At 47.4% G+C, this 13017-nt stretch overlaps 1 protein-coding gene across 1 annotated transcript in view; it reads left to right on the top strand.

The window, feature by feature from the left end:
- LOC143295387 (DNA repair endonuclease XPF-like) overlaps positions 1-13017 on the top strand; it is a 223768-nt gene that overhangs the window by 194271 nt on the left and 16480 nt on the right. Inside the window, exons 20-22 of the mRNA XM_076607056.1 lie at positions 539-712; positions 4350-4490; positions 8777-8872. Coding sequence (XP_076463171.1) covers positions 539-712; positions 4350-4490; positions 8777-8872 — 411 coding nt within the window. The remainder of the gene's footprint in view (positions 1-538; positions 713-4349; positions 4491-8776; positions 8873-13017) is intronic.

The raw sequence follows: 13017 nt of genomic DNA, 5'->3' as shown, positions 1-13017 counted from the left end.
TGACAAACACTCGTTAATGGTGGTAGCAAATATATGATTTGGATTGTTATATATGTACTGGTAACCCTCCACCCTCTTTCACACTTGGAGTACAGCAGGAATCACACATGAAGGCTTTGCCTCTAATACATATTTATCAGGGCAAGTGTGTCATTACAGTCTTTTCCATTTTGTCTGGACTGTGAAAATAGGGAACTTTTTTTCCTTCAACTAAAATCTGTAAAAATTAATGTAACAATACTGAATACAGAACTGACATTAATTCTTGTCTTTGTTGAAATGTACGGATGATAAAGAAAGTGCTATTGCTGATGGGACAGTTTCAATGATGGCACAGTCTTTTCAACATTACTTTTATTTTTCCTTGTAATTCTTTCTGATTCCTTGCTCAATGATTGTTCAGCAAACTTGAGTAATTCTTCATTTCTGTTTTCAAATATGCATGCAAGTAAACTTTTTGTTTCCACTATTTCATTGAAACAGAAGATCAGATCTTTCATTCTGTGGACTTCATTCAAACCTGGAAACATTTGTGCAGATTGGAGACTATATTCTGACACCTGACATCTGTGTGGAGCGAAAGAGTGTCAGTGATCTGATTGGCAGCCTGAATAATGGGCGGCTGTACAACCAGTGTGTGGCCATGTGTCGGTGCTACAAACGTCCTGTACTGCTGATAGAGTTTGACCCCAACAAGTCCTTCTCTCTGCAGGTGGGTCATCTGTTGCTGCTTCATCAAAGGTGACAGGCTGCCTTGAGTGCACATGTGGCATTGAAATGTTGTGGGTTGGTGGGGGTGTACTTCGCACATGTCTGAGATGCACACTGTACTTCTTGATTAAATGTTACGACTATGGTTTGCCACTGCATACCATCTTTTAACTTATGCAGAACCAATACCAGATTTCTGCTGTGATTCAGTGCATGATGGACATTATGAATGAATTTCATCTGATTCCTGTCCAACATGCTGAAAGGGTTAAGTTTCAATCATAGTGGATGTGAAAGGAACTTTTATTTCAGGTCTTTTTGTGTGTGAGTGACTCTGAGTGCTGTTTCCCTGGCTTAACTCCACTCCACTCTCAAGGCCCCATACAGTCACCCAGATTCATTCTTTTGTAGACAAATTGAAGTTTTTGTTTTTTCTTTTATGCCTTTTTTGTGCACCCTATGTGTGCAGTTTCATGATCATTTCCACTTCTCAATTCTGCTCTCTTTATTCAGGTACAGTTTGGTTGCTGGATCTTACTGATTGTCTTATTCATGAAAGGAACCTTGGAGTCATTCTTGAGTCAAACCTCAGCATGCGCGCTCAGGTAGTAAATCTGATATGCATAGTCAGTTGTGAACTTCGTCACATCAACTCTATCCGTCAGTACTTTTCTGTTGAAACTACTAAAACTCTTTATTTCTGCTCTTGTGCTGTCACGAATCGACTACTGTAATTCTTTTCTCATAGGCTGTCCACATAATCTTCTTCAGCGAATTCAAAAACTTCAAAACAATGCTGCCCATCTGACTCTCAGAGTCCCACTTACTGATCACATTTCTCCCCACCTCTGCACTCTGTATTGTCTCCCCATTGAAGTGAGAATTAGATGCAAAGTTGCATGTCTCTGCTATTTTGCTTTCCACTCTGCAGGACCTACATATCTTTCTGACCTTATCAGTGTTTACACTCCCTCAAGAAATCTCTGCTCTTCCTCTGAAACTTTTGAAACTTTCTCGTGTCAATACAAGAACCTATGGTGAACGTTCTTTCTTCTTTGTCTCCTCACACCTGGAACAACGTTCCTCATCGTATCCATGCATCAATTCTATCTCTACTTTTCGCTCGTCACTGAAAACTCATCTTTTTAAAACCTGTCTATAAGCACTTTCATCTTCCTTGTTCTCAAACACCACCCATGTCATCTCACTTTGGATGCTTGAAGAGTGTGGTGGGTAGTGTGGGGGGGTTGGGTGGGGGGGAGGGGTTTTGAGTAAGAGTGGTCATGAATGATTTATGTAATTTGTAATATTTTTCTTTCATGTAAAGCGCCCTCAGCTCTTAGAGAGAAAGGGCTGTATGTAAATGTACATTATTATTATTATTATCATTATTGATGGAACCAAACATTGTGGATGATGTATTGGCTGCAGTACCAAAACTACATTGAGTTTTTCAGTTTGTGTGTGTCTATGTGTGTGTGCTTAACCTCTTGACTGCGCTGTTGACGTACTGCGTACATCATGAAATGTCACTCGCCAGTGCTGTATTGATGTGCACTGTACGTCATGTTACAACGTTCTATGTTTTGAGTCCCGCATTGCAGAAAAAACAGTCTGCTAACCATTAAATTAGCTCCCCTGAGAGCTCTTTATCTCCTGAGTTCCATTAGCTAAAAATATTCACCTATTGTTATATTTATGGCGAAAGTTTTGCAAGTTTGTACGAAGCTCAAGTTGTGTTTCCAAAGTTATGGCTGAATGCAGACAAACCCCAACACTTGCACAAGTATTGGAAGAAATCCTTCACGATGCAAATAGTAGAGATGAAGATTGTGGACTGAATGAGATAGAACTGCATGAAGTTGATGCCGAAGACGCAGATTTTGACATGCAGGGGGGTGGAAGGTGGGGTTGCTTGACGAAAATGAACAGACAAGCTCAGCTGATTCAAGATGCAGGTGGGTGTTTACGAGGTTTGTCAGTTTATTATTTACTTTCTGTTTGTTGTACCAATGAATATTACTGCATTGTGTGTGTTTTGAATGTGTTAGCTGTGGTAAGTAGCTTCGTCAGTTACTGATCAGTGTCTGTGTGCGTGAGGGAGAGTCAGTCATATGTGTACTGTGTGTGACCAATGCTGCACGAGGGGACGCGGCTTGCTGGCTGGCTCATTGTTGATGACAGCGTGTGTCGCTCACCTAGAGCTTTCTGCGAATTCGTTCCTGAGTGTGTATTGGTTTGTTGTTGTTGTTGTTGTGTGTGTGTGTGAGTGGGGGAGGGGCCGGGGGGTGGGGTGGGGGGATGTTTACAAAACTGAACTAAGAGAATGATAACAGATTTGTATGCCTAAATTACTTTGTAAATGCAACACTTGTAGAAGTGTGTGTGTGTGTGTGTGTAGTCATTTTGTTTTGTATGAAAAAGAGAATGAAGGGAGTGTGGCATACCATGAACCAGTTTCAGTGTGTGTGTGTTGCGGGTTTGGGGGCTGGGGGGGTAGGTATGTGTGTATTTCAGCTTCTGAAAACAGTCAGAAATAAAATGGTACCATTTCATAACCTTTTTATATGTAAAAAAACAAACAAAAAAACAACAAACTTAGTCTTTTATGCAATGTGTAGTCTTTTATGCAATGTGTTTCAGGTATGCAGCATGGTGATGATCATAATGTTTGTCCTGGACCATCTGGAGTTGACAACTTGCCACAAATCTGCAGCTGAAGACCAGCAGCAGAAAGACCAAAGGGCAGTAAATAAGCCTCCAGCAATTCTGGATTACAACAAAAACATGGGTGCCATGGACCATCGTGACCAACAACTGCAGCCCAATGATGCCACAAGGAAAACCCTGAAGTGGTACAAATATCTGTGTGTACATTTTCTACAAATTTCCATGTTGAATGTACACATCCTCAACAAAAAAGCAGGCAACAGCAGTACATTCCTGGACTTCCAGAAGGATGTAATTAGTGCCATGATTTTTGGTGACCAAGACCCAGACACTGCTAAAGATGACCACGCTGTTCGTCTGTGTGGACGACACTTCATTGATGTCATACCACATACCCCATAGAAGGCCCGGCTACAAAGGAGGTGCAGAGTCTGCTGGAAGAAAGGGCAAAGAAAGGATGTGAGGTTCTACTGCCCAGACTGCCCCAGCAAACTGCACTGTGCCTTGAAGACTGTTTCCACAAGTACCACACACAGCGTTTTTACTGGCAATAGATGCTGGGTGAGTACACCCTTTTCATTCTTTGTGTGGACTGTGTTGGAGTCTTATGCACCTGGACACTGTTGCTCAGCCTTGACAGTGTGTGTGGTTGATCACAACAGTCACAAGAAAGACAGGTTGATAACCTGGTTGATGTTGTAGCACCTACATGATGGAATGACAGTCCCAATTTTTTTTTTTTTTTTTTGACTCATTATTTGGATATGTGAGTATTAAAAACAAAATCTTGATTCATTTTCTTTTCATTTGATAGATACTTTTATGCATTTATCTTCAGTACTTTTTGAAATATAAGCAAATTAAAATCATTGGAGTGTTTTTCTTGTTTTTCTGAAAAAATTCTCAGCATAGGCTATAACAAAACGTACTAGCAGTGAAGGGGTTAATGACAGCCTGTTTCCTTTCAGGGGAAGTATCCAATGACCAGTGAAGTGAACCTGAATGAGACATCATCACGTCTGGCATTGTTGACCATGCACTTCCCAAAGCTACGTACACTGTGGTGTCCCAGCCCCTATGCCACAGCTGAGATCTTTGAGGAACTCAAGGTTTGTCTTGTTGAGTCACATATGGCAGTGCCCATGTTTTTATTCAAAGTAAATTTTAAAAATATGTGACCCTCCACCATGAAATGAGTTGCTTTGGACCTGACCCACTTTGTCACAAGCAGCGATTGTTGGCAGAATGATAGGGGTTCAGGTTGCTGATTTTCAGATTTTGAACTTTAGGCTTTATTCTGTCATGTTGAAGTATGTAGGTATAATTTTGTTTTCTTTTCCCTTAAAAGTATGTTTAAATCACCCAACCCTTCATTCTGATCTCCTAAAACTGAACAAAATCAGTCAATTTTGACATGCTTGAATTGACTGGTCAAGTGTCACATGGTTGTAAAGAGCTGTTTTCTAGCTTTCAAAACTATGTCCTTCTCATTGGTCAAATTTAAAACTTCAAGCTAGTCACTGCTTTCAAAATAAGGACATTTTTGTAAACAATGCATGAGCAAGGCAGAAGATACCTGCTTGTCATTGGCAAAGGGAGATCACATGAAGAAATCAGCCAGCTGCAGCCTGACTTCAAAACAAGATGACCACCACAAGACATAACAAAACAGAGTCCGATATTTCTTAACAAGACCTGCTCGAGATGTAACCGTTTTGTCCTCAAACAATGAATGAGTACCAGACAGGTGAATGGTTTTTACCATACAGGTGAATGCTTTGTACCATACAGTTGAATTGTTTGCACCATACAGGTGATTGTTTTGTGACATACAGGTGAATGGTTTGTACCATACAGGTGAATGGTTTGTACCATACAGGTTAGTGCTGTGTACCATTACAGATGTTGTTTATCCTTCGGAGTCAAAGATCACTATGACTTCAGCATCACATGGAGGATCTGTGACTGTGGGTCCGGAGGTGACTGGTGAGGCCAATCTGGGCTTGGAAAGCTCACCTGCGTGTGCAACACATGTGGGATGGTGCTGCAGTGGAAGTGGAGGTAGCTTGTGCCTTGTCTCCTCCGAGCCTTTTAGTGCATGTGTTTTCTGCTGCATGTGCTTCTTTCAATATTGTTTTGCCAGGTTGGGCAGTCCAGAGCAAGCGATTACCAGCTACTTGGATTAATGCTGAGGTCTTTTAGGGACACTTTGAGGCAGTCTTTGAAGCGTTTCTTCTGCTCCCCAACTGAGCGCTTGTCCTGGCTCAGCTGATGTTTTGGCAGTCAACTGTCAGACATCCTGATGATATGGCCAGCCCATCTGGCTTGTGCTTTCTGTAGGAGGGTATGGAGACTGTGGGTGCTAGCCCATTCCAGGACCTCTGTGCCTGGGACTTTGTACTGCCATCGTATGTGGAGAAATCTATGGATGCAGCTCAAGTGGAAGTGGTTGAACTATTTAGCATGTCTGCTGTAGACAGTCCAGGTCTCTCTCTCATAGAGCCGGATGGTGAGTACCACTGCTTGGTAGACCTTCAGCCGAGTCTTCTCCAAACACATTGGGAGTCTCCCTCAGGCGACACTGGCTTTGGCGATTCTGTTGCTGATCTCTGCATCAATATTCACTGCTTGTGAAAGAGTTCTGCCCAGATAGGTAAAGCTTTCAACTGCATGTAGCTTCTGCCCCTTTATTGTGATGTGCAGTTCCTGGTGGGGCTTTTCGGATGCGGACAGGTACGTAACTTAGTCTTTTGGTACTGATTGGGAGACCAAAGTTGTTGCAGGCTTCACTCTTGTGAGAAGCAGTCCATTTCTCGCTGCATATTTTGCTCTGTGCTGGCATTGAGGACGCAATCATCAGCAAATTAGAATTCTCTGATGACAGTCTCCTTTACCTTTGTAACGACCTGCAGGTGTTAGAGGTTGGATAGCCCACCATCATTCCTGTATTTGATGTTTATACCACCTTGGCAGTCATGGAAGGCATCATTCAGCATAGCAGAGAAGACCATGCTGAAGAGTCTGGGGGCAATAACGCATTCTTGCTTCATGCCTTTTGTTGCTGGGAAGGCTTCAGACTCATTGCCATCATACAGGACTTTCGCTATCATGCCATCATGGAACAACTGAACAGTCATGATGAACGTACCTTTGCTCTTGTAGATGTGGACCATGCTGGTATCTTTCAATTGTTCAGGGACACTTCCTTCATTCCACATGGGCTGGAAAAGCTCAGTTAGCTTCTGCATCATGCGTTGGCCTCCTGCTAAGTAGACTTCAGCAGGATTGCATCTGATCCTGATTTTGTTGCTTTATGGCTTTTCTGACTTCGTCTTCAGTGGGGAGGTTGTCAAGGTTTCGATTGATCTCAGTCTGAGGTAGGCGAGCAAAGGCCTTATTATTGATTGCAACAGGACAGTTGAGGACCTGATTTAAGTGTTCAGCCCATGTCTCCAAATCTGTTGCTTCTGCGACAGCAGCTGAGTCCCATATACACTTAAAAGAAGGGGGGGGGGGGGGGGATCCACAGAACTGAGGTCCATACACAGCCTTCAGAGGATTGTAGAAACGCTTGGTGTCATGACTGTTTGCTTAGCCCTGGATTTCATTGGCTTTATTGCTGAACCAGACATCCTGCATCTCAGTTTCCTCTGCACTTTCTGTTTTGTGCTGGTTAGGGCATCTTCCTTTGCTTGTGATGTGGGATCATTCTGTTGCACTCTGAACTGTAGGTGTTTCTCTGACAACAATGCCTGTACCTCCTCATCGTTCTCATCACACCAGTCTTGATTTCTACGAATGTTAGTGCTTTGTACCATACAGGTGAGTGCTTTGAACCATATAGGTGAATGCTTTGTACCATTTAAGTGAATGTTTTGTTCTGCACAGGTGATTGCTTTGTGCCATACTGGTGAATGCTTTGTACAGGATATACAGGTGAATGTTTTGTGCCATACAGGTGAATGGTTTGTATTACACAGGTAAATGGTTTACACCATATAAGTGAATGTTTGGTTTCTTATACTGTACCATGTCAGATTGGTGCAAATGAGGCCTTTCAGTTTGCTCTGTTTGGCCAGATTTTGTGGTTACCTTAGAAATAAGACGCCCAGCCAAGTCTGCCCTGCTATAGCCAGTCAAACGCCCTTCACGACTACAAGCAATTTTGGCCAGGTTCTCAACACCATCTTGTCAGATTCTTTGCTTTTTTTTATTTTTTATTTTTTAAGTATGTTCATTTTGCCTGTTTCTTACTTGCAGCTTGTCTTTCTACCCCCTTTTGTCATATCTGATGATGGATTTGTTTCTGCTCCTCTTTGAATAACTACTTTGTTTCTCATGCAATGGCAATCTCTCTTTCCTTTCTCTTGAGGCTAGCACTATTGGGTAAACTTGTGTGGTTCACCATGTCTCACATGCCACCTGCAGTGGTTGGAACTGTGAGGCTGGGTTAGCATTTCTTCAGGGGCCTAACCCAGGTTGGACTGCAGGGATGCATCTTTGGAGTGGATTGTGGAGAGGCCAGTAAAAACAGTTGGGAAGGTGACCAAGGGGAAATGGAGTTGGGCCCCACCTTCCAAGGGAGTTACAACTCCACTGTGAGTAGTGTTGAGGTTGGGCTGGACACTTCCTCACAAGGGGATTTTGTGTCCGCCCTCTATCTCAAGCAGTGCACTGAGAAGGCTCTCGGTGGGGGTGTTGCTACCTCCATTCCTCCTTCCCAATACTGAGCCCCCTCTTCCGCCTCCCTCAGAGGTGGGAAAAGGCCTGGCCTTGGGGCAGGGGGGTGGGGCAGCTCTCCTTTGCTCACCTCAGGCCAAGTCACCCCATTATCTTCACATGAGGGAATACTGGGCATCTGACCCTCCCCTGTGCATCAGGCAATCCCGCCATCCACCCAGTCTCCCCTGCTGGGCGAGGCCCATGTGGCGATTCAGGGCTGCCTGTCCTCCAGCGAGTCCGACAACCAGGTTGGATTGGACTCCACCCTGGTACATTCAGATTTGTCTGGAAGAGTGGTTCCTAAAGATGATGCCCAAATGGTTTCCCTCCCCTATTCTTGCACAGGACCCGCACACCAAGTGGTGCTCTTTACAGTCCATCCTCAGTGTGGTGGGGGGGGGGTGCGGGGGGGAAGCACAAGTGGCATATCAGTGTTCTTGAACTCAAAGCAAGGCTCTTCACTTCTGGCACCATATTGACATGGTAAGTATATATCACCAAACATTTTATGCCATACAGGTGGATGGTTTTTAATGTATAAGTGAATGGTTTTTACCATGCAGGTGAATGATTTATATCATACAAGTGAATGTTTCATACCTTTGAAGTGAATGGTTTGTACCTTAAAGGTGAATTGTTTGCTCAGTACAGGTGAATGGTTTGTATGATACAGGTGAATCGTGCCCAGCCAGATGCTGCAGAGGCCATGATGATGAAGGCAGGTGGAGAGATGGTGGAGTGGGGGGATCGCTACAGTCACATCCCTCAGGTAACATGACCAAACACCTATGATCAGTTGTGTAACATGAAAAAAATGTGTTTGGCGTCTTATACTGTACCATGTCAAACTGATGCAAACTAGGCCTATCGGTTTGCTCTGCTTGGCCAAATTTCACACGGCTAACAGTGAAAAGATGCCCCGTCTTGCCCGGTCCGCTCTTAGCCAATCAGACACATCTAAAAGCTACAAGCGCTGAATCATTTCTTTGGCCAAGGCTCTCGACGCCATCTTGTCAGGTCTACGCTCTGTCTCGTCTAATGCTTTTTTTTTTTTGGCTATTAAGCATGTTCATTTGGCCTTATTTTGTTGCATGCAGCTTGATTTTATTGTATTCCTACCTTTTGTATACTCGATTCAACTCTGCCCCCTTGAATCATACTTTTTCTCTACCTCTTAGTCGATCTTGTCTTTCCTTTCTCTTTTGGGCCTCGGATCTTTCGCTGGGTGCTTAAGCGTTGTTACCATGCTTTATATGTCATCCCACAATGGCAGAAACCATGATGCTGGGATCAAGACTCGACAAGAGACTCTCCCAGGCCAGGAGCTCATGGTTTTTCCTGATAGGGACCGTAGCAATGCGTCTTTGGACGCTCATCGCGGAGGCGACGTTCATCCCATTGAAACGATCATGAAGGGGACCAGGGGGAAAGGGGTATGAGTGTCGCCGCCCAAGGTGTCCCAGCGGGAGGCAGAAATAAGGGGGAGTGGCAAGTCCTCTCTTGGCAATGGGGACTCGGGGCAAGGCACGAACTCTCAAGTGGAGGCAGTGCCCAGCCGCTACCCTGGTCCCCACGCTGAGACCACCCTCAGGGGCTCCATTGCTATTTCCCCTCCTCCCTCCACTGCTGAGCCCACTCCCCTACCTCCATCTGTGGTGGAGAAAGTCCTGGTTCCAGGGGCGGACCTCTACTTTGCCCAGCCTGGGTCAAGCCACCCCAGTCTCCCCACGGGAGGGGATTCGGGGTGCGTGGCCACCTGCTTTGCAGATCTTCCCGCTATCCGGCCGGTCTCCCCTGCTGGGGGAGGCATTCACGTGTCGGACAGTTTCGGGTAGTTGGCCCACCGGTCTTCTGGCGGGACTGACAACCAAGTCAGACCTGACCTCCCTCCGACTTGGCCAGGTTTTTCCCTTCATGGAGGTCAAGGCACCAGTGACCCTTGGGGTTGGGGTCACAGGATGGCTGGCGCCCACAGGTGGTTTCCCCCATTCTACCCATACTGGGGCACACCTGTGGTGCACACTGGGTTGCCGGGAGGACCAGAAGCCAACCCCTCGTCCTCTCCCTCCCGCTTCCAACCCAGCACATCTGACAGGGTGACACACACGGCCTCGACAAGTGGGATCGACTACTTGTCAGTCAGGTCGAGCTCCTCAGCCAATATTGCCACTCAGTCCACAAGCTGGGCCTCTGTCACCCCACAGGTGACCTCCACAGTCACAACGGCCTCCTTTTCAGGACCGATGGCTGCCGAGTCGCCCAGCTCGGCCCGGGGGTGCCTGCAGTTGCCCCCCACCACCCCAGCCCTCAGTCCTACAGAGAGATGAGTAGGTGTTTGTCCCCTCACAGCACTCATGGGTCCCTCTTTCATCCAGAGATGCCCTCACTGAGAAGGTGTGGCACCTGCCATCCCAAGAGTGGTTGGACCTATGGTCTATGTACTCCCCTCCCTCTTCAGGTGTCAAAGAGGTAACAGCTGTTGCCATGGTCCCTGCTCGGGATCGTCCCAGCTCGTCCCACTGGGCTGACCACAGCTCACAGGACATCCCAGTGGGTTCATCCTCTTGGGATGGCACCCAGCTGGAGATGGACTGGGAGTAAGTGTGGGAGCCTCTGTCTTCGGAGGAGGATGAACAAGCAGATGAGCACTCTTTGCCCCCATCCCAGGGTGAAAGATTGAGCCCACGCCTACCTAGGGACCAGCCTGAACCAAACTCGGACTTGAACTCGAGCTTGAACTGACCCTCTCCAATCGGGTCACGCATGTTGAGTTGGTCCCTCAAGCTACATTGTCATCCTTGACCCTCCTTAGGCAACGTGATTTTAACTCCAGAACCACCAGATGACTCAGAGTGCCAGAAATGGCGCAGGAATGGCTTAATAAGCCAGCCCGCACTGTCAGGTGTGCTGCTTCCATCTCTCCTCCAGGAAGGGAGTCTCTCTCTGCCCCGTGCGCCCTCCCCCCGGGCAAGTTCCTCAAAGACTCCTCCAAAGGCGGGGTGTGGTCCTTGTACATACAGGACCACCCTGCCTACATGGAAGCGGAGCCCTCTGCGCAGGACAGGATGTTGGTCTCGCAGCGCAGCATCTTCCCCACTTCAGCTACTCTATCCTTTAAAACGTTAGCAGAGTGGGACAGATTGGCCCGCTGCTGCCTTCTTGAGGTTTCCACGTCTTATACCTTTTTCGACGCTTTCCTCCACAGGGCCAATGAGCTGTGGGAACAGTGTCCGATTAATCAGGACTCGGGGTCGCCTTCCTCTGCCCCTCCAGGCCTCTTCACCGACCAGAGGTTAAACACTTTTGGCAGTAGGGTAGCCTCTGGTCTCACAGCGGCCGTAGACACAGCTACCAGCCTTCACTTCAATACTGTGCTGGCTCGGCGTGATGCCGTTCTCCGCCTCTCCAACATTCCATTAGAGGAGAGGGCTGGCTAGCGGTCCATCCTGGCGCAGCAGCACTCCTTCTTCAGCCAGTATGCACCCCATTTTGTCAGCCACAGGGCAGAGACGAACAGGGAGGTGGCTTCATATTTGGCCCACGCCTCCCAGGGGCGTCAGGGTTCGCTGCCATTGAAGAGACTGGCGACCAGGGCCCCTTCATACACCACGCCACCTCATGTCTGTCCAAGCCGACAGGCCATGCCCAAAGCCAGAAGGCAGCGCCCCCAATGACTGGGCCCTGATTCAGCACCGCCAGTCGTCCAACCCCTCCAAGTAGGAAACCTGTCCCGGCACGCACATCAGTGGCACGCTCTGGGAATCAACGATGCTAGAGTTGGGGTACATGCTGCCTATGCCGCATCAGTGTTCTGGAAGTGGAGGCAGTTCACAGGGCTCTCCTGCACTTCGTGGGGGAGGCCACTGGCAAGACCATCCGCTTGTTCACGGACAACACGGCAGACCTCTCCCTGCGGACCAAGGCTCTCCTCCACTGGTGCCACAGCAAGGGCATTGCACTTTCAGTGAGACACATAGCAGGAAAAGCCAACATCTTGGCAGATGCACTCAGCAGGTCCAAGAGTGCCATCCACACAGAGTGGACCCTGGACAAGGACACCCTTCAGGGGGTGTGGGAACAGTGGTTTCAGCCAATGGTGGACTTCTTTGCCACAAAGTTCAACAAGAGACTCCCCACTTATGTCTAACTGGTTGCCGACCCGGAAACGTGGGCAGTGGAGCAATCTGATTGTCTATGCGTTTCCTCCCTTTTCAGTTCTGTCCAAAGTGATCTGGAAAGCCAGATTGAAACGCATGCAGCTGATTCTCATTGCGCCAAAATGGCCGGCTCAGCCCTGGTATCCGGACCTCCAGTCCCTGACACACGTTCCACCTCTGGATCTCGAAACCAAACCTCATCTGCTGAGGCAGCCTCGTTCAGGGATCCCTCATTCCAATCATCAGCTGCTCCACCTGCACACGTGGCTGCTGTGTGGTGGAAACTGTCAGCACCACCATTAAAGTCTTTGACCCCTCGGTCGGCCTCTGTGTCGGAGGTTCTTACCGAAGGGTGCGCCTCCACTGACCTCCTCTCCATTGTCTCCAAAGCAAGGAGGGCAGGGACTGAGGCTTTATATGACTTTCGCTGGAAGAAATGGTTGCGGTGGTGTATGGCTCAGGACGTTCCCCCTACTAACCCTACGAGCATGCAGCTGGCCAACTTTCTGGCTCACTGCTACTCGTTTCTCAACCTGTCTGCTAGTTCTGTGCAAGGGTACAGGTCTGCCATCTGTACCACCATCAGACATCTAGGTAGTCCTTCCTTTGAAGCAGATTTCCTGCTCAGAGAGATGGCTAAGGGCGCCTCTCTGAAGAAAGCTAGAAACCCCAGGAGAGTGCCCCTGTGAGATTTGTTCCTGGTGCTTGATTTCATTCGAAAGCAACCCTTCGAGCCTTTGGGTACTATTCCTTTCGA

Source organism: Babylonia areolata, chromosome 20 (assembly GCF_041734735.1).
Source record: "Babylonia areolata isolate BAREFJ2019XMU chromosome 20, ASM4173473v1, whole genome shotgun sequence".
NCBI classification, from domain to species: domain Eukaryota; kingdom Metazoa; phylum Mollusca; class Gastropoda; order Neogastropoda; family Buccinidae; genus Babylonia; species Babylonia areolata.
The sequence above is the reverse complement of the archived record's forward strand: the minus strand, read 5'-3'. Positions and strand labels throughout refer to the sequence as shown.